Below are 22,682 nucleotides of genomic sequence, written 5' to 3'. Positions count from 1 at the left end.
GATGTGTCCCGGTCTCCTCCGAGGGCCAATACAAGAAATGGCACGATGCTCGTAGATAATGTAAACACAAACATCGTAGCCCGTAGCCTCCTACGATGCCCCCAAAATCGCACGAAAAATCGTAGACCAATTTATCGTGCGGCGCCCGGGCCAAATGTAATCCAGGTATAAGTTAGGGTAGACGCACGGCGTATTTTGAATTTGTAGAGACAGAAAACCTGCGGCTTCCGTACGGCCTTTGACGTGATGACGCACGGTCGCCTTAGAGCGTCCCTGCGGCGGCCGTACAGTTTTTGACAAATACCAAGGCAGACGAAAGGTAGCCGCAATGCCACCGTACGCCCGACGTATGGTCGCCGTGGAACCGCTCTACGGCATGGCTACGGTGTGTCTTATTATCTAATTGATACGGTAAACCTAGAACTGAAAAAGGTTATAACTCCCGGTTATAATCCCACGGCGACCCGTACGGCCTGTAAAGATAGGGAAACGCCCTAGAGTGACACTGAGGCCAACGAAGATCCTCTGCGGTCGCCGCAGGTATCTCTCGGTTTCGGGGGCCTACGGCCGCCGTATCCTAGCCCTAGAGCAAATGTGACTTAGGCTTTATGCCTGGATTACATTTGACCCGGGTGCCCTACGTTAAATTAGTCTACGATTTTTCGTACGATTTGGGGGGAATCGTAAGAGGCTACGGGCTACGATGTTTGTGTTTACATTATGTACATTATGTTTACATTTCCTGTATTCTGTATGGCAGGCTGGGGCAATCCGTACAAAGGCTGCTCGGAGATTGTACGGAAATCGTGCAATTTCAGTGCAGTAGCCGTACAGTCTTCGCAGACTCCGCACGGAAATCGTACGGTGACCGAGCAGTCGCCGTGCCGATTTTGAGCGGTTTTTTAACCCCGCCATTGCATATATAACGCATGTGTAACAAGTCGAACTTTGGACGCAATTTACCACGCAATTGAAAGATAATAGGTCAAGCACACGAAGGATAAGGAGCATGAATTATCATAGATCAGTTCTGCTTGGTTCCTTATGTCCACTTCAGCCAACCCCCCACCGTAATTTTTCCATTTAGTATAGGCAAACATTTTGGCAAGGTAAGCAAAAACATGAATATTCATGACACACCATGACTATTCGATTAAGACACCACCACATCAAACTCCCCTACTTTCAGTCAAGTATTTCATTGTATTATGTAGTTTGGTAGGTTTATTTTATTAACTGTTTAATTATCAGATATCAATGATAATTTAAAGATATGTAAAAGGTTCTTGTATATTATATGTAGCAAAGCAATCTCACATACAAAATCACTATCAAGTGTCGTCTGATCCGCCGATTGCCGTCTGCTATATACGTTCTGTAGACGGCGAACTAGCTACGTTTGTGCCGGAGCAATATGAATAATTAAATGAAACGTGAAAGCTTCCGCGCTTCGCGCGGGATTGGCGGAATCGAATCCAGACAAGGATTAAGAGTAAAAATTGAATGAAACGTCATAGCTTCTGCGTTTCGCGCGGGAGGGGCGAAACAAGAATTAAGGGTCGAAACGGTACAACGAATCGTCTTCTTTCTCTAATAATTTAATGAAGTGTCAAAGCTTCCGCGCTTCGCGCGGGAGGGAGGGGGGAACTGAAAAAAAACTTAGTTTCTGGCTCCGGAGTTTAGGGTTATATTTATGTACATTGGGACATTGGCATTAATATATTTGTCGGTAATTGGTGGCTAGTTTTGTCGGTAATCGGTAGCCTCAACAGTCTACCCCCCCCCCCCTTCTCCACTAAAAAAGGTCTAGCTACGCCCCTGATAACAACACAGTTTATACACACGATATATTTTTTGCAAGTACTATTGGTGAAGTACCGGACCACCGTCTTTGTGCATTATGCAGTAACGAAGCACGATGTTACAGATCACTTTATCTAACTTCTAACCAATCAGAAGGCCTCGTTTTTCCCCAGAAAGTGCCAGTGGACATTAATGCGCCAAATGTGGTTCTCAATTTGCAAAGGATCCCTTCTCTTGGAGGGGGAAGAAGAAAGCAATTTTACGTCATGATTATTACTCCAGGGAGTGGCTGAAAATGCGTCTAATGTGGTTCTAAAATTGCAAATGCTTCCTACTCGGGGAGGCGGTCAGAACCCCCTCCAAGACCCACCCCCGCTTGGTCGTTCCGATCCCTCGCCGCTAAAAGCCTCGCTCTGTCGCTTCATCGTTGTACATATATTTCACCCCTGCCATTTGTGCCACCCCCCCCCCCCGGGAAGAAATTTGATGCCCATACCCCTTGAGCTTCGGGGGCTCCGCCCCTTGACCCCCGCCGTGGCTTTGCCCCTAGACCCCACTTTGAAAAACGTTCTGCAGGGCCTGCATGTACGAGTGGGGGTGATGAGGAGTTTTTGTCTCCCCCCCCCCCCCCCAAAAAAAAAAAAAAAAAAAAAAAAAACGTTTTTGCTCATCACGCCACTGCCTTACTACCAAACCCAAACAAAACGCACGACCATCCCCCTAAAAAAAACACGCACACACACATACAGACTTATACATGATACATGTATAAGGAAGACGAAGCAGAGAACTTGGGAAACATATAGAGAAAGGAAGAAATTTGAGAGAGAGGGGAGGGAGAGAGAGGGAGAAAGAGAGAGAGAGAGAGAGGGGGAGAGAGAGGGAGAGAGAAAGAGGGAAAAAGAGAGAGATGGAGAGACCACAATAAATTTGGAATGCAACACAATAAAAACTTGCATATAGGCCTATGATCCCCTTATAACAGAGACGATGAAAAATATTGTGGAATCCGGAAAGATAGTAAATTTTTTTAAAAATAGTTAGGCAGCTCATTGTAAACAGGGAGCTTTGAAAATTAAACGAACGTTCCATTCTTTTGCGTTTGGGTTAGCCGGACAAAGAACAGACGGCATTCGTATGCTATTGTTGTCTGAGTTTGGGACGGATAAAATTATTTTGAAAGTCTTTGTGTTTCCTGATAAGTGTTGTGATCCTTGCTCTGACAAAAGTTTATGCTTATTTTTTTATCTTTACATTTGTAATATCCCCAATAACTCCCCCCCCCCACACACACACACAGAAGAAGAAGAAGAAGAAGAAGATGAAGAAGAAGAAGAAGAAGAAGATGAAGAAGAAGAAGAAGAAGAAGAAGAAGAAGAAGAAGAAGAAGAAGAAGAAATAGAAAAAAGAAGACAAAGAAGAAGAAGATGATGATGAAGAAAGAAGGAGAAGGTGGAGAAGATGAAGAATGTAAATTTCAATGTGTACTTAACAAGGTTAAACAAGAAATATGCAACGACACCATGCAAATTATGTAAATTCTCAAATTTAATTTCTACAGATGACTACATGTTTTTGTGTTTTTTACACTGTAAAGCACATAAATAAATGAACTACGTCTGAATGACATGGGTAAAGACTGGTTAAGCAATGACAAAAAGAATGTACTCCGGCTCCAAAGCTTTTCAATTTGGGCAGACATATACCCTAAACCGATCAAATGTACGGAATTTGGAGCCTATGATCATAGCAACAACACAACATTACAACAAGGATCTGCATTAGCCCCATTCCCTTGTAGCATTCCGTTTTGTTAATACTGCTGAAAAAAAATTGTTGGATGTTTGAAAATCTTTGCCTGAACTATTTTGCTTGTTACACTTCATTACTTTAATCTATTTCATTTTTAAAAATACATTTTGATTAGCTTGTCCATTATTATATATCTTCAAGTTAGTTAATAATCTTACTATTTATTAATTGCAAAGTATGTCGAAAATTGTCAGGAAATGCCGTGTAACAAACATGCGAGTTAAACAATGTTTCGAATCTGGGGGCTTACCGCAGTAGGCCGTTTCATTGGTGCGGATGTTGGGCTAGCAGGTTTACCCGTCCAATCGTCGATACTCGTATTGGTTTTTGTAAAAACACAAAAACGCCAAAAGGTATGGATTAAATGGAGGGGGTGATTAGAGTCATTGATTTCAAATCACCTTGAAATTAATAATGGTCGATCATGCTTTGGTTTTAGTATATAAAGCCGTGCAGATCCTGACAGAATGAATACAGATGTGATCCATGTAATCATGCAATGGAGACAATAAGCCATCAATGTAGGTTGCTCTCTACGTCTAATCACACACAAAAAGTGTGGACCACGGTCATAAAAAGACACTTTGGAGATAGCATTTAATGATCCACAAATATCCACAGATGTTTTACACACGTTCTGTGCATTATTGTGGTTAAAACGCAAAAGCACTACAGATCCAAAGCTTACAGTACTGTTCTAGAGTCATGAAAACTTTTGATTGAAAATAATTTCTCCATTGCTGCTTATAAGCAGCAATGGAGAAATTATTTTTTATATAATTGTTTTAATTTTTCAAAAGGCCTACTTCATTATCAGATTGAAAACAATAAATGTGACATAATTTTAAAAAGGAAAACGTTGAACTAAAAACATTCAAATGCCATATATATACACCAGGGCCCGTATTCAATTCAATACTTAAGTACAGAATTTAAGCTTTTTATCTAGTATTAGGCTTAGATAAAATACTTAGCCAATTCTGGTATTTAATTCAAACTTTTGGCTAAGTATTTTACCCTATATTTAAGTCAACTCCTTACCAGACTTAAGCCAATTATTTGGAGGCCTTGATTTTCTTACGCAGTATTATAACCTGCGCACAATTATATCAGCGCGCATTTATTAATACTAGATAAGTAAATTACTTAACTTAGCCATTTAATTATGCTAAGTATTGAATTGAATACCGGCCCAGGCTTCGAGAGGAGAGGACGGAGTATCCGACAACATTTGATGGATTTTTTTTAAATAGAAAAAACGGAATATGCACAGAAAAAAATACCAACAATTTATTTACTAATATCTAGATGACAAGCATGAATAGTTATTGCCTCAAACAAATACAAATTCGCGCAGAAAAATTTCTCCCTGTAACCGTGTGACTACGTAAAATAGCATTGTTATTAGCTAAGGTGATTGGATTTTACGACATCATATTATCTTTTTGTTTCTTAATTGTTAGATTTGGGAAGGGAAAGTGAAAGAGAGTTTCCTACTATGAATGAAGTTATCTACACTATGTAAGAAAAAAGTGAATGAAAAATTACAAAAGTATGAACGTTCATGTTTCCATTTTCTCGTCAGTACCCTCATCAGGCTTGTTAGCTGGAACCTTACACGGTGACTTCGTCTTTGCACCAGTCTTAGTTCCACCAGCGGCCTCTGCTCCCTCACCTACCATTCACATAAAATAATAATATATAGAACATTTAGAAGATAGTTCGAATAAAGGGAAAGTCCACTCTGATATAAAGTTGGTTTTAATAGAAGCAGAAAGATGACAGGAATAGGTCAGTGAAAAGTCAGTGAGCAAATTCCGATTAAAAATAAGAAATTATGTATTTTTATTATTATGTAGTTGCGATCAATCAAACCCTAATTGGCAACTCTGTGACATATTTTGTGAGGTCCCTTCCTGTTTGATCTGTACAAAAAAAGAAAATTATTGATGATAAGATAAATAAGCTGTTACATTCCCTGATAACGCATTATGTTTCCTCATTGCCCATATTGCCACCACAGGCGCGTACGCAGGAGGAGGGGTTGGGGTCAACCCCCCCCCCTCATTTTTTTTTAGTGTTTCTTTTTTTTAATTAAAAAAAAGGGGAAAAGGTTATGCTAATGGATGACCTAAAAAAGGTGACCTTACCCCACCACCCCCCCCCCCCCCCCCCCCCCCCCTACGGATCGAAATGTCAATCGGTCCAATTTTCAAATTTCGGGACAATTTTTTTTTTTTTTTGCTCTTCCCTTCATGTCTCTTTTATTTAATTTAGTTATTGCTCAACGGGGGGGGGGGGGGGGCTAATGGAGCTCTATTTGTTTTAATCAACACCCCCCCCCCTATTGGAACAACACAAAATAATATACATTTTCCTACTTTCTTTATTACAAGGCGGGTCGTCTCTTCTTTTTTAAAGGTAAAAATCACGTTATCATCTTTAAAAAAAAAAAAAACAATTTTTGGGGCCTAGGGAGGGGGCCCGGGCCCCCGCCTATGTACTCTTTGCTGCATTGCTCGGCTGAAAGCGACAAATCGCCTTTTTGTGATAGTGGAAAGTTCTGGTTGTCTCATAAAGCTTGTGAAAGGAATAGAAAATTGTGAATAATTATGATTACCTGGTGTGCCACAAGGAGGGCTCGGGAGGGATATAGGTGAGTCATTGAGGGTTTCTGCGTCTGACGGGACAAGAGTTATAAACTTCTCTAATTCTGGAGAAAATGAAACAAGAATATTTGTTACGGTTTATGAAAAAAATACTGATTTTCTTTCTCTCCTGTCTATATCTCTCGAACTATAATTTGTTTTCTTTCGCACTCCGCTTTCATCCTCTCTCTCTCTCCCTCTCTCACTCTCCCTCTCTCTCTCTCTGTCTGTCTTTTTCTCTTTCCTTCCTTTTTTCTAAGGGTATATATTTAATATAATTGTGTTCACCCTCTTTGAATATGATGCCAATACAGTTTTAAAAATGTCAATTATTACAATTTTCAAGATTTGTGAGGTCGGAGTGCGAAAAATTACATCTTTACAAGAGGAAAAAACCCAATCCTGATGGGGTTTTAACCACAATCTATTATTGTGAGGGAGCGTAGCGAGCAAGCTTTGGGGGAGGGGATTAAAGAAAAAGTTGCTTTTAGGCGCTTTAAATTAGGGGCACATGTTATGGAAAAAGGAATGAGGAGCACTTATTAGAAAGACACTTATTACAGTATAAAAGAAAAGGAGCATATGTCAAGGTAAAAAGGATAGTTTTCAATGGTGAAAATGGGGCTCTTTTCGCACCTGACTGGGGCACACACCAGAGATTAACAATGACACTAATGATAATGGAAAATGGGCATTTGTCGAAGGAAAAGGGAACCTATAAGATTTTGATATGGGCAATTATCAAAGGTAAAAAGTGGCATTTTTGAAAAGGGGAAGGGGCTGTTATAAAAAAAGAAAAGGGGTCCTCATTAGAACGAAAAAGGGTGCATGTTCAAGAGACGCTTATAAGAGGTAAAACTAGATGGAATTTTGACTGCGCGCAGTCGAAAATGATGCCTCCGCCATAGAGCAATTTAAACAAGTTTGGAGTTTAAATCTCCAGTGGTTCTTGAGATATCATGATAACAATCTCAATGTATGGAATTTCATAAGTTGACCTCTGTGACCCTTGACCTTTGACCTACGTGCTCCAAAATCTAATCAGATTGTCTTCCTATGGTGATACACACTATCATTAAGTTTGAAGTTTAAATCTCCAGTGGTTCTTGAGATATTATGATATGGTGATACATACTATCATTAAGTTTGAAGTGAAAATTCTCCAGTGGTTCTTGAGATATCGCGATAACGATCTCAATGTATGGAATTTCATAAGTTGACCTCTGTGACCCTTGACCTTTGACCTACGTGCTCCAAAATCTAATCAGATTGTCTTCCTATGGTGATACACACTATCATTAAGTTTGAAGTTTAAATCTCCAGTGGTTCTTGAGATATTATGATAACAATCTCAATGTATGGAATTTCATAAGTTGACCTCTGTGACCCTTGACCTTTGACCTACGTGCTCCAAAATCTAATCAGATCGTCTTCCTATGGTGATACATACTATCCTTAAGTTTGAAGTTTTTACATCTCCAGTGGTTCTTGATATATCATGATAACAATCTCAATGTATGGAATTTCATAAGTTGACCTCTATGACCCTTGACCTTTGACCTACGTGCTCCAAAATGTAATCAGATTGTTTTCCTATAGTGATACACACTATCACTAAGTTTGAAGTTTAAATCTCCAGTGGTTCTTGAGATATCATGATAACAATCTCAATGTATGGAATTTCATAAGTTGACCTCTGTGACCCTTGACCTTTGACATACGTGCTCCAAAATCTAATCAGATCGTCTTCCTATGGTGATACATACTATCCTTAAGTTTGAAGTTTAAATCTCAAATGGTTCTTGAGATATCGCGCTAACAAACTCAATACAAGGAATTTCATAAGTTGACCTCTGTGACCTGTGACCTTTGACCTACGTACTCCAAAATCTAATCAGATCGTCTTCCTATGGTGATAAATACTATTCCCGAGTCTTAAGTTTAAATCTTAAATGGTTCTTGAGATATTGTGATAACGGTCAAACGGGACGGACGTACGGACGGACGGACAACCCGAAAACATGATGCCTCCGGCACCACCTTCGGTGGCGGAGGCATAAAAAGGGGACATTTATGAGAAAGGAAAAGGAAAAGGGACACATATCAACAGATAAAAGGGCACTTATTAAAATTAGAAAGAAAAAGGGGACGCGTGTCAAAGTAATACAAAAGGGCAATTATCAGATGTGACACTAATAAAAAATGGAAAATTGGCACTTCTTATTACGGAATAGGGGCATGTATTGAAGAAAAAGGGGCAACTGTCAGATTTGAATATGGTGTAATTATACAAATTGTAAAGGGGTATGTAGAAGAATAAAAAGCATGATGGACTTTGTTTTTAGCTCAGTATTTTTTTATCATCACTATGTGGTCGTTTCCGTTATAAATTAACATACTAAATAATAATCTACAAACCTGCTTTGATGTCATTAGCATAGTCCCCCAATCCATTCTTTAGAAATCTCTTTCTTAGATTCTGGGCACTTTCACTCTTCCGTCCATGTCTCAAAACAAACTTGGACAAGAGAGTATTGTATGAGCTACTTGGATTCATACTGTTAATGGCCCCCATCGCTGCAGCTTGGCCCTCGGCTGCGGTGAATCCCAGGTATGTGCTGAAGTCGACTGCGGTGACATTCACAATCGAAATCTTTTTTGACAATCTCACCAGAAATAAGTCAGTCAAAATGTCATCCAAACTGTCATCCATCACAAGTTGCGAAGTACTGACGCTAGAAGAAAAGAAATACATATTTAAAATGTAATAATAGAATAACGTTATGATTTAAATAAACGCATGAATGAATACATTTTTACTCAAACATAATTTTATTCTTATGTTCAGAACAACAAAAAAGCAGTAACTAAAAAAAAAGTTAACACCCTTCTCGTCCCGAACAGACAATTGTTAAAATGCTGTGAGAATCATTTGCTAGAATATGTCTGACATAGCAACATAATATTTTATGCTGTGATTTGAAATGTGGTATTTTGTGAAATCAATTTGGAGCAATGCTAGAGCTTAAGGCATGGTGATAATAATCATCGTCTATTGTAGGATGTGGTTGTGCAACCGCCCTCAGGTTTGCCGAATTCATCTTCATGGTGTGATGTCACAGGAAACACTGTCAGATTCGGTAGGGTCTGGAATCTAGTTGATTCTTAGGGGCGGCAGTTGCACAATCGGGGGGATGCTTTTAATGAATTCATATTGACCAAGCACTCAATAAAGTCCGGATTGGAAGTGATTGACAAAAATCTACGATCTAAGCTTGATGCACCATTTCAAGAGTGTTTACTCTTCCTCCAGATCGCCACCAGCGTAGCTTAAGGGCGATGTGACCCAGCCCCTCACTCTCCCCTTTCCCTTCCCCTCCCCTCATTCTCTCTCTCTCTCTCTCTCTCTCTCTCTATATATATATATACATTTGTATATATCTCGCCATAATGCTTTTGGGGGGGAACTACAAATGGTACAAGCCCACTGTACACTATACGATCCGTATACGATTCGATTTGTGTAGAACTTTGCAATATCATTGAATATGAATCCAAGCCTTCATAATATTCTTGATTGAGATTCCAATAATCATATGCATTCAAGTGGGATCTTTAAGTCAGATGTGGGGGGGGGGGGGTGACAAAATCAGTTACAATTCAGAAGTAGTCTTGCCACTGCAGTGCACTAGTCTGACGTCACTGTGATTGCACTGTGGTTTTCAAAGTGCCTTCATAATTCCGATCCTGCTATCCACATAACTTTTGGAAAAGATCTTATTTTTTCAGATTATCATTCCTAAAGATATTGTAAATTTCTGCATTAATCCGCTAAAAGTCTAAATGCATAATTTGGGACTGACTTATAAACATAACAACAACAAAAAATCAATTAATGTATGACAAAATAAAACTTATATCTCAAAGTATGGTAAGCTGGGAATTCTTACAGAGGTGGCACTCGGGGGGGGGGGGGGGGAAGGGGCAAAGTGCCCCCACCACTTTTTCAAGTACCCCAAAAGTGCCCCTTTCTACATACTAAGTGCCCCTTTAACTTTGTAAGAAGTGCCCCTTTTACATCATAGTGCCCCTTTTACTATGACAAGTGCCATATTTATTTCTAAAAGTGCCCCTTCCCCTTTCCATTCTCATAAGTGCCTTCTTAAATCTCTATTAAGTTCACTTTTTCAGGTATGAAAAACGCCCCTTTCACTTTTGATAAGCGCCCCCTTCACCTCTGACAATTGCCCTACTCAAATCTGAGAGGTTCCCCTTTTGCTTTTATAAGGTCCCCTTTTCCTTTGCAAAAAGTGCCCCTTCCTCTTTTAAAACTACCCGTGTTTATTGTGGATAAGCGCACCTTATATTTTCACATGTGCCCCCTTTCCTAAATGCTAAATGCTCCTATCAAAATCTGATGGGTGTCTTTTTCCCGTCGACAATTGCCCATTTCCTATTCTCATAAAATCCCTTTTCATTCCAGATGCGCGCCTCTTTTTTTAAGGTGTAAGAAGTGCCCCATTTTCACCTCTCATAATTAGCCTTTGTACTGTGACATGTAAGTGCTTCTTTTCTGATAAGTGTCCCCTTTTCCTCTCATCATTAAAACGTGCCCCTAATTTCAAGCGACTAGAAGCAATTTCCCCCAAAGCTCGCTCGCCACATTCGCTTGTACTTATAGATGTTATAATTATGTAACTTATCAAAGGTTTATTCAGTCTTCCGTTATGAGAATGTGCGTATAACCCCATAGGGATTGTTTTTTCCCCCTCTTTATAAGATGTTATTTTTCGCACTGCCACCTCACAAATCTTTAAAATTTTCCTCGCTCGCAAATGAATTTTCAGACCATCGCACCCAACTGCAAAGTATGATGCTTAAGCTATATTTCATTATGATGTATAAAGAGAAACAAATATTTAAACTGTCTCTGATAATGTAATCACAATATAAGGGTATATACCAATGTCTAAAAAATTGTATATTTTCGCTTTGAGATTTCCCTTTAAAGGTACCCTTTTTTTCAAGAAAGTGCCCTTTTTGTTGGTGTCCCCCCCCCCCCTTCACTTTGGAAGTCACTCCGCCGCCTCTGGCTGGAAAGATGATCGCAAAGGCTTTCGAGATATAAATCCTAGGCGAATTCAGTAGCCTTGTCCATTACATTTGGAACCCGTACGCGCACTACATGGCACCCATACGATGCTTGGTGCAGAAGTTGCTTCCAGGTTCCTAGTATAATGCGTCATCAGTACATTTTGAATACAAAATATATTAATATTGCACTTTACCCCTCACATCATCAGTTCATAAACAGCACAAAACCTTTACCATTTTATTATTTCTATGAAACGTATTTCACATGGATGTTAGAACCATACAGTCATGATGTCATGGTTCCACAGCGCCGTCGATCTTTAGAGCTCTCGGCCTCGTGTCCTTTAAAGCCCATCTGTACTAGTGTACAGGAGGGATTATATCACCCTTTTGTCCGCTTTCTTTGTCAGACATGTTCATAGTGAAGGTCACTGGACGGGTGGTTATCTCATCAAATCACCTCTCAATTAACATAAGAAAAGAGGATCATGGGGGACGTAAAGGTCACCGATTATGCATTGTTTATTATATAGAAGGCGCAAGTAGCTACAAGTAGTGCAGTGGGGCTTTAAGTCTTAATGGTAATATTAAGCATTCCAACCGACAAGCAAATCGGTTGCATAGAAAGAAAAATTCGGTCAAACCTGACGTAATACTTCCAAACATAAATATGATGACATCGAGCAGACACACGTCACGCTTCGCCGTGCAACAATCCAGCAAACACACAGGCCCGAATTCACAAAGGAGGTTATGTACGTCATACGACGCGTTTCGACGCGTTTCGACGCGTTTTTACAAACCTTGGTTTGTAAAAAACAAAAGGAGGTTTGTCGAAACAAAAGGAGGTTTGTCGACAAACCTCCTTTGTGAATTCGGGCCATAACGTTCTTAAAACGTCCCGAAGACAATAAAAAAGTGTATATGAAACGCTAATTTGGACGCTAACAACGTGTTGTGTTTGCCATGGCTCCTGCCTAAATTATAGGGTAATAAGCTATTAACAAACCCATTACATACTCACAATTATTTTCTTAAAGTGTTGAAAATGTCACCAAAGCTGTTTAGAAATTAGCCGATATGCTATTCGGACTCTGCATGACATCTGGAGTTATTGCTTATAGAATTGTATTGATATAATTATAGTCAATGTACTTTGATCCAATAATAAACAACCGTGATATCAGCCTGTGCCTGTATAGATCTTGTTTATTGAAATATTTGTGCACAGTGGATTTGTTTGTTAGCGCAGATCATGTTATGCACCTCATAATGAAGTATCGATATTAGAATCTACATTTCTATTTTTCAGATTTTATACGTGATTTATGTGGCCTGTTATGTTATAGTCGACAAATATTGAAAAAGCAATTTGCCAACAAGGTATAACATGATTGCAAATTACTTTCAAGAAGTTAACTCAAGAGTTGTCCCAATGCCTTACTGCACTGTCCATTATAAAACATGACCGACAATATTCAAGCAATCTAATAAATCATAGCAACAGTTATATGTGTGTCATCTTTAATCGAGCGGCGTCATCTTCGCCCTGGACTTCGCTAACCTGGCCTTACTCTCCAGATGCCCATTACTCATCTCAAGGGATATGGAGACCGGGCATTTTCCTCTATTGCTCTTCGCCTGTGGAATTCCCTCCCATCATCTATTCGCGAAGTTGACAACCTGGACCACTTCAAAGCTTCACTCAAAACTCACATCTTCCTTCAGACATTTAAATGCTAATTTTATTGGAGGAGCTCGCGCCTTTGAATGTTCTTTTTAAGAGATATATGGCGCCATACACATAGGCGCCGGAAGTGGGGGGGCAGGGGGGGCAGTTGCCCCCCCAGTCAAAAAAGTGGGGGGGCAAAACGCATTTTTGCCCCCCCAAAACGCCCCCCCCCCCCCCTCCAAAAAAAAAAAAAAAAAGCAGTAAAGGAATAAACATGGTTTGTATTTTTAACCCAAAAGAACATAACAATAATAAAAACCTGAATTAAAGCACATATACCATTCCATTCAAAGAAAAGGAAAGTTCACAGGAATTAAATTTTTATAAACATTGCGCATGCTACCTATACGGTTTATAATAGCGATATAGCGATACGCGCATATCGTGGACATATTGTGCGAGAATGGGAAAACGTGTCTGTTTTTTTGGTTTTGTTATAGGGGTGAGAAGACATGAGCCCCTGAACGCTGGCGTACTGATGGGGGGGGGGGGGTATATCTATACGATACCAGTGATTTACACATGTTGCTGTTATGACATGATTTTCCGGTATTTTTTCTCCATTTTTTTTTAAGTCATACCTTTTTATGCGTTTGTTGGAAAATAAGAAATTCCCAAATTACAGTCGGGCGAAAAATACGCTTATTTAGAAGCCTTTATGACATGGTCTGCAAAGTGGCTGGGCTCGAGCCCCTCCCCCCTCACTTTTTGAAAAAGTATGTTAAAGAGAAAAAGAAAGAAAGACGGAGAGAAAAAATAAGTGACCTGCCAATGTCACAAATAAGGCATAAAAAATGCTCATCTGACCGTAATTAAATGCCTAAAACCCCAGAGCTTACGGGTGCTCCACCCCCGGACCCCACCAAGGGCCCTAAGGCGGGCCCCTGGATGCTCATCTGACCGTAATTAATACCTAAAACCCCTGAGCTTCCGGGGGCTCTGCCCCCTGGACCCCACCAAGGGCTCTAAGGCGGGCCCCTGGATGCTCATCTGACCGTAATTAAATACCTAAAACCCCTGAGCTTCCGGGGGCTCTGCCCCCTGGACCCCACCAAGGGCCCTATAAGGCGGGCCCCTGGATGCTCATCTGACCATTATTAAATACCTAAAACCCCTGAGCTTCCGGGGGCTCTGCCCCCTGGACCCCACCAAGGGCCCTATAAGGCGGGCCCCTGGATGCTCATCTGACCATTATTCAATACCTAAAACCCCTGAGCTTCCGGGGGCCCTGCCCCCTGGACCCCACCAAGTGCCCTAGGGCGGCCCCTGGTTGCTCATCTGACCGTAGTTAAATACCTAAAACCCCTGAGCTTCCGGGGGCTCTGCCCCCTGGACCCCACCAAGGGCCCTATAAGGCGGGCCCCTGGATGCTCATCTGACCATTATTAAATACCTAAAACCCCTGAGCTTCCGGGGGCTCTGCCCCCTGGACCCCACCAAGGGCCCTATAAGGCGGGCCCCTGGATGCTCATCTGACCATTATTCAATACCTAAAACCCCTGAGCTTCCGGGGGCCCTGCCCCCTGGACCCCACCAAGTGCCCTAGGGCGGCCCCGGGTTGCTCATCTGACCGTAGTTAAATATTAAAACCTCTGAGCTTCTGGGGGCTCCCCCCCCCCCCCCTCTGGAACACGTCAATGGCCTTAAAGAGGCCCCTGGATGCTCATCTAACCGTAATTAAATACCTAAAATCCCTAAGCTTCCGGGGGCTCAGCCCCTTGACACCCTGCCGAGGCTGGACCCCACGCCAATTTACGCTCTACCTGATCGTTAATACTTCACTTTGAAAAACGTTCCGCGGGACCTGCATGTAACATGTAAGACTGGTGGTGATGCAGATTTTTCGTCTGCCCCCCCCCCCCCTTCCGAACGTTTTTTCTCATTACGTCACTGCCCTCGGAAGGTGAGCCCCCTGGAATGTTTGCCCCCCCCCCCCAATCCCAAACTGCTTCCGGCGCGCCTGGCCATACAAATGCTGTTCATCATCATCATCATCATCATCATCATATGACTATTAATTTGAGAACGATTCGAATGATTCGACTACTTAGAATTCATTGATTGATTTCCCTTAACATAAATTATTCATCCATTTAATCATGAGTTCACTTGACTCAATATTAACTTAACCCATAACTCCATGAATATCTAACGGATCAAACAAAAAGTGCAGACTGAATTACACCAGTTTTTAATATCCAATTTCAGTATTATACAAACATTGGTATAATTAATTAATCGACTCTTAATATCGAAAATACATGCATGCACAATGTATTTGACAATCATCCCCTAGTTTTAAACGAGATGATTTTTGTTTACGTGTATTTTGTGACATGTGAAGGCCAATAGGTTACAAATTAATATGAATATAACATAATATATGATATTTCGTTCAGCCAAAATACCTGACATTATCAAAACATCAATTAAAATGTTTGAAATTGAAAAGTTTCATAGCATAAACTTCCTTGGCGTCATAATCGACGAAAGGCTAAATTGGACAGAACATGTTTACAATGTTCATGAAAAATAACTATATATATTGGTATAATTTGTAGGTTACGTTCAGTTATACCTTGCAAAAATGTATTAATGTTATATAACCCCTGTATCTTGCAATATCTCAGTTATTGTACCTGTTCGACTTTGCACTAATTCCCACTATCTTGCCCACACCAAGTCGCTGTTTAAAATTTAATAATAAATTAAAGGAATTAAATACCTTAAAACCTTTTGATAATATTAAATTAAAATTTAGACTTGTTAATGTTCGAACACGTCAAAGTTGTACTACCTGCAGTTTTAAACAATATATTATGCCAAAGCATGTTAACACATTTATTTAACAAATGAAATAAACCTAATATTTTCTTGCCATACTGCCGTATAAATCTAACACAATGTAACTCTATACTTTATAAATATATTAAACTATGGAATGCTCTTGAATCTTATTTTAAAAGTATACAATCCAAAAATGCCTTTGAGTCTAAGTTTAAACAAACCATCATAAATATCTATTAGCTTCACACTTCTATTTTTCTATACAATCGTTAGCAATATATATTTTTAAAAGATTTCTTCTGTTTCTTTATTTTAACTTGTTTAATGTTTGAAATGTAATATGCTTATCGTTTCGTATTGTGCTTCGTTTGTATTTTATATTTGCTGTTTCCATTTATGATTGTAAGGGGGAATCGCTGTGTTTATTGCAGGCCACTGGCCTTCTATCGGGATTTCTCAGGCAAATTTTATTATATATCATTATATCTTTGTATATTATGAAATATTTAAATTGAACTGAACTAAAAATGAACTTCAAAATACTAATGACATAAATAATAAACTGTGTGATAATTTCGTGCTCTCAAGATATTTTCTCGCAACCTAAAAGTATCGCCTAAAGAGATCTCAACTTTCCTTCTAAACACAGGAAATGTGAAATAACTAAGAAGAAATGTTTATTTGCTAATCATACAGAAAAAGAATAATGACATAGGCTTAAAGTCTTTTAAATTGGCACATACACGTACTGCTTCATTATCATGATAATGATATTTTCAAGAAGACATGAAACAAGGAAGTATAAAGAAGATGAATGACATGTGGGGATTTTTTAGTTTCAGTCGTGTCAAAGTTCAGTAACTCGGTGACTACAAAATTTTCTCATTCCAATAGACGTTATCCAAGAACCACGAAAATCCAGTGGGCAGGAGGTTAACTAGCTGCATCAACATGCATGGTAAGGGGGGTCAATATTCATCCTCGTTAACTCTAGAGAAATTAGATATAAAAATGAATTATACAATTATTAATTGTCTCTCCCAAGATTTTCCTCTCAACATGCATTCCCTTATCAAACTGTCCCAACTTCAACATTTCAGAAAATTTGTTTTCCCTTTATTAACATCAATACTAAGATATAGTATAGTAGTATAGTATCGTATAGTCCTAAATGCTCGCTTTACCTTCCAGTCTATAACTGTCTAGAGGAATATTTGACATACATCCACGCTTTTAAAGGCCTGTGTATTATCGAAAAACTGAGATCGAAAGATAAAAGTCTCATAATATGACTGTAGAAGATCTGAACAATGTAACAAACCTATCAATTAATTTTTTTAAGAGAATGGTAAAGCAATCGTAGAATGGAATAACGTAGTAATTTTTCTTAAAAACCTAAAATTGTATTTAAAGTAGAAGTGATAGGACTTCATATACCTTCTTCAATGATTTCAGCACAAAGACCCATGTCATTCTCCCGGAAAATAAGCCGCAATTTCAGCGCGCTCGTTCTATCTGTGCTATGCTTGCTGACAAATTGATGAAGTAAGCTCTCGTACGCCGACTGAGGATTGAGTTGAAGAAAACTCACAATTTGAGCGTTGTCACCCTGCGTAGCATTGAACCCAGGCGCGCCGGAAGCAGTTTGGGATTGGGGGGGGGGGCAAACATTCCAGGGGGCAAACATTCCAGGGGCTCACATTCAAGGGGCAGTGACGTAATGAGAAAAAAAGTCCGGAAGGGGGGGGGGGCAGACGAAAAAGCTGCATTACCACCACGTCTTACACGTCACATCGATCAGGTAGAGCGTAAATTGGCGTGGGGTGCAGGGCATGAGCCTCGGCAGGGGGTCAAGGGGCTGAGCCCCCGGAAGCTCAGGGGTTTTAGGTATTTAATTACTGTTAGATGAGCATCCAGGGGCCCTCTGTAAGGCAATTGACTTGTTTCAAGGGGGAAGCCCCCAGAAGCTCAGAGGTTTTAATATTTAACTACGGTCAGAAGAGCATCCAGGGGCCCGCCTTAGGGCCCTTGGTTGAGTCCAGGGGCAGAGCCCCCGGAAGCTCAGGGGTTTTAGGTATTTAATTACGGTCAGATGAGCATCCAGGGGCCCGCCTTAGGACTCAGGCGGGTAGACAGGGGGGCGGTGAGGGCGGTCGTCCCCCAAAAAAACGCCGGCCAAAAAAAAAGAAGAGAGAAATAAAAAGAAGAAAGGAAGCGGACGTAGGAAGAAAAAGGGTTAAGAGTCGAGAACGGTATAACGAATTGTCTTCTTTCTCTAATAATTTAATGAAACGTCAAAGCTTCCGCGCTTCGCGCGGAAGGGGGGAATTGAATTCAGATAAGGATTAAAAGTCGAGAAAGGTACAACGAATCGTCTTCTTTCTCTGATATTTCATGAAACGTCAAAGCTTCTTCGCTTCGCGCGGGAGATTCGGGGAAACTGAATTCAGACAAGGATTAAGAGTCGTTTGAGAATGGTACATTGAATCGTCTTCTTGTATTAATAATCTAATGAAACGTCAGACCTATGCGCGGAGGAAGGGGAACTTGTTGCAAACAAGGATTAAGAGTCGAGAACGGTCCAACGAATCGTCTTCTTTCTCTAATAATGCAATGAAAAGCTTCCCCCCCCCTCCCTGCACCCGCGGCCCTAGGGAGCGCGCTCTGTAAGTGATGCGCACGCTTCGCGTGCTCACTACCGCCCCCCCTTAAAATGAAATCCTGGCTACGCGCTTGCCTTAGGTCCCTTGGTGGGGTCCGGGGGCGAAGCCCCCATAAGCTCTGGGGTTTTAAGCATTTAATTACGGTCAGATGAGCATTTTTTTTACCTTAAGTTGTGACATTGGCAGGTCATTTATTTGTTTCTCCGTCTTTCTTTCTTTTTCTCTTTAACATACTCTTTAAAAAAGGAGGGGGGGGGGGTTCGAGCCCAGCCACTTTGCAGACCATGACATAAAGGCTTCCAAATAAGCGTATTTTGCCTGACTGTAATTTGGGAATTTCCTTTTTTCCAACAAACGCATAAAAAGGTATGACTTACGAAAAAAAATGGAGAAAAATGCCGGAAAATCATGTCACAACATCAACATTTGTAAATCACTGGTTTCGAATAAGAAATACATCTCCCCCCCCCCCCCCCCATCAGTACGCCAGCGTTCAGGGGCTCATGTCTTCTCACCCCTATAACAAAAAAACGGACACGCTTTCCCATTCTCGCACAATATGTCCACGATACGCGCGTATCGCTATTATAGATATCCCCATTTAAAATACCGTATAGGTGGCATGCGCAATTTTTATGAAATTTAATTCCTGTGAACTTTCCTTTTTCTTTGAATGGAATTGTACATGTGATTTAATTCAGGTTTTTATGATTGTTACGTTCTTTTGGATTAAAAATACAAACCATGTTTACTCCTTTACTGTTTTTTTTTTTTTTTGAGGGGGGGGGGCGTTTTTTTTTGTTTTTGTTTTTTTTTTTTTTTTTTTTTGGGGGGGGGGGGGGCAAAAATGCGTTTTGCCCCCCCCCCCCTCCCCCCACTTCTGGCGCCTATGATTGAACCCCATATAAACGTTTAGCTGTGCTGGGGTGACGCCGTTAATTTCTGTATCAATAGCCCGTCATTTAGAATGTTTTCATCTATGAAACCCGCCATCGCTTCCTATTAAGTGGATGCTGTAAAAAAAAAATATATATATATAAAAAATCTCTCGCAAGAATATTTTTATCGGAATATGTGTATAATCAGGGTTGCCCTGGTATAATCATAGAACAACACTGTACAGTGCAATCTATGAGGAAGTACTCTAAGTTGATGTAGTGTGTTAATTGAATGAAAAAATACCATCGTAAAACACAAAGGGAATATCAATACCAGTAGTACAATTACAGTTAAGGAAAAAAATCCTTCGTTTAAAAAATCAAGCGCTATTTAAAGGATGGTATAAAGATTACTCAGCAAAGACGGTATGAAATCACACAAGAATCGAATGAGAACGTAAAACGCATCCAGGACTTACTCATGAAATGTGTGTATTTTATAATTATGCAGGTAATGTAGCGTGCCACTTGATAATGTAACATGACCCGCGAAACCACAACTATGTATTAAATGACGTTAGTTTCTGTTTTCAATGGAGATCTTTTTTATTGATAGATACTCCAGATAACACTGAAATGAAACACAAAAGAGCATGGAGTAGAATATTTTATTGTTTAAAAAAAAATGATCGATGCCCTTTTTTGTAGTGTCGCTCACCGAATCAGATGTGCTGTGGTCACGGGCAATTCCGCATTCTAGATGACGCCAAAATGCTCTGTCTTAAGTTAACGCCATTAGTTCGAATACAGTAGGCTATCATAATCAGGGAAGTTACTGCAGATACTGTATTGGTTCATTTTGTTTAATTGATAAACTAATATTATGTGATGCACTTCAATCTGTAGTCAAAATCAATCCGCACATTTTTTAAAATTTTCATCGCCCTGATTTGACATCAATGGCCATTTTTTAAAGGGGGATGACGGTTCTCAGTGTTTAACAATTCGTCCTCTACTCACACATAATCATTGAATCATAAGACTGTATTACCTCCATCAGTATAATAACATTGGCATCGACATGAGAATAGTTAAGTTTGAGCTAAATTTCATGAGCACGGGGACTTATTTCATCGCTGTCGTTGTTCACGGTATTTTATATTCACAAGAGGAATATCTGCTTTGGAACGATTGCTTTGAGGTGATCTATAATATAGGCATTGTATAGGCATTGCAAATCACAATAATTCCGGGGATTCCCCATGACGTAGATAACAAGGTCTTTTGGCGCCATTTTACGTTACGCTAATCACTTTGTTTCTCTCCGTCTGTCTAGTTGCCAGTTTCCAGAGACATGTCTGAATAGAGTTCAGGGTACAGTAAGGAGATAAATGCTGTTTGGACTTTAAAGTCTGGACAGCATTTATTCACGCATTTATGATGGAACCCTGTACCTTGAACGTTGCATATATATGTATATTCTAGTTAAACATTTCTTAATCGGTCTGAACAATATATGTAAGGCCAAGATATGAGTCACTTATTCATTTCTTTGAGGATAGACGAATATATTTTGTCATTTTGTCACATTAATTATAGAAGCCATGATTACGCATCTCTCAAGCTATCGCTCTCTCTCTCTCTCTCTCTTTCTCTTTCTTTCCCCTTCTTTCCCTCTGTTTCTTTCCCTATCTCTCTCTCTCTCTCTTCTTTCTTTCTTTCTCCCTCTTTTCCCTTTCTTTCTTTCTCCCTGTTTTCCCTTTCTTTCTTTCTTTCTCTTTCTCCCTTAATTTGTTATCTCTATTCACATTAGCAGAAATTATCAATTTCAAACATTATTTTAATGCATTTAATGCAATCAGAACATCGTACTTGGCAAGTAAAGAAGTTGCAAAAAAAAATAGAACGTATTTTCAACCGTTAAAGTTTTAGCGCCGTTTTTATATGAACCCTACTTTTAATAAATTTGTGACGCTTATTGTTATGTTGGTGTAAACGTCTGCTATAGAAATCTGACAGATAATACCAACAAATAGTCATTGTAAAAGTATCGGGGGATTTTCGAAATGGGTCCAAAGTCTTATAACAGTGCTCAAATTTGAAATTTTGAATATAACACTCACTGTTGCTTGTGAATCGAACATGGGGGGGGGGGGGGTCAACATAATTCAATGGCCGATTTGCTACAGTTCTGCATGGCACAGAGCAGGCTATGGATCGAATTATCGTGGATTATATCACATTTTAAGAGCAATGTAATAGCTTTTTAACATATCATATATCAAATCCGGCGTTTTTCTTGGTTCTCGAATTGAAATATGGTAGTATGTGCTTAATTCATTGATTAGTCGTATTACATCAACCTAATAGCATAGGCTCAGAACCAGAGGGATGTAGTTCTTTTATTTTTTTTAAAGAGTTACCACCCTTCCGGCATTCAACAGACGGTATGATATTTATGCGAATAACATTTAGCACAGGGCGTATACTGATAACTTGTATACTACTGATTTTGTTTTTGCATGTTATAACAATGACACGCTTTCTACTTGAATATGCATTATGATAAAAGGCCAAATGCATAAACAATAAAAACAGGAAATCTCTTAGTTCTTAATGGGTGAAACGCCCATTACAAATTTATAATTTCCCTCGATTTCTTAATTACTAGTTTCTAATTTCTTGAACGATGAGCAAATTTTAAGACTTACCGAAATGCAGAATCGATGTAAACTGCGGATATAATCAAGAAAGACACCTTATGATAGCAGACTATGAGAAATGTTCTGAAGTCTTTGGTATAAACCAGATCGTTCACTGTGTAAAGAAAATGGCGCAACCGTTTACTAATAGTGCATGTAGCTCCGGTAGTCTCATTTTCGCTCGCTGGATCTGCTACAGCGCAAAAGTAGCTCGGTCGACGTCACTTCCAAACTAGCCAATCAGCTTGCAATGACGTCATATTGTATGCGGCAGCAAGTATATTTTGCTAGTTTTCTTTTGGACGCTATTGTATGTCAAATATATTTGCAGAAGCATGAATGAATGGAACACAGACAGTGCACGACCAATACAATGAATCTGGATTCTGCAGACTGCATGAGACTGATGATGTAGGCAGTAGCACGCCTCGTTGCAATTTTTATTCAGAATCCACACAGAAGAAGGCGTAGATAGGAGAACTGTTTCATGTCACAATGAGGTTACCATGATCACATTCATCATGTATAGGTATTATTATCATTATCCTTACTTACACACACAA

At 39.8% G+C, this 22,682-nt stretch overlaps 1 protein-coding gene across 1 annotated transcript; it reads right to left on the bottom strand.

Moving 5' to 3' along the window:
* Nucleotides 1-4,128: 4,128 nt before the first annotated feature.
* LOC115920761 lies at nucleotides 4,129-22,339 on the bottom strand. Its single transcript, XM_030977350.1, has 4 exons — nucleotides 22,129-22,339; nucleotides 8,682-8,998; nucleotides 6,236-6,328; nucleotides 4,129-5,290 (listed from the first exon to the last, which is right to left on the bottom strand). The coding sequence occupies exons 2-4, from the start codon at nucleotides 8,974-8,976 to the stop codon at nucleotides 5,178-5,180; spliced, it is 501 nt and encodes a 166-aa protein (XP_030833210.1). The 5' UTR covers nucleotides 8,977-8,998; nucleotides 22,129-22,339; the 3' UTR covers nucleotides 4,129-5,177.
* Nucleotides 22,340-22,682: the final 343 nt, after the last annotated feature.

The sequence above is a fragment of the Strongylocentrotus purpuratus genome, unplaced genomic scaffold (genome assembly GCF_000002235.5).
Source record: "Strongylocentrotus purpuratus isolate Spur 01 unplaced genomic scaffold, Spur_5.0 spur5_scaffold_9, whole genome shotgun sequence".
NCBI lineage: Eukaryota > Metazoa > Echinodermata > Echinoidea > Camarodonta > Strongylocentrotidae > Strongylocentrotus > Strongylocentrotus purpuratus.
The sequence above is the reverse complement of the archived record's forward strand: the minus strand, read 5'-3'. Positions and strand labels throughout refer to the sequence as shown.

What these genes read in the sequence shown, in the direction of transcription:
- LOC115920761 (XM_030977350.1), bottom strand. Translation starts at nt 8,976, where the DNA reads ATGGATGACAGTTTGGATGACATTTTGACTGACTTATTTCTGGTGAGA. An exon ending in TGCTAATGACATCAAAGCAG is followed by an intron (nt 6,329 to 8,681) that starts GTTTGTAGATTA and finishes CATTTTCTCCAG; the next exon opens with AATTAGAGAAGTTTATAACT. An exon ending in CCCTCCTTGTGGCACACCAG is followed by an intron (nt 5,291 to 6,235) that starts GTAATCATAATT and finishes TGTGAATGGTAG; the next exon opens with GTGAGGGAGCAGAGGCCGCT.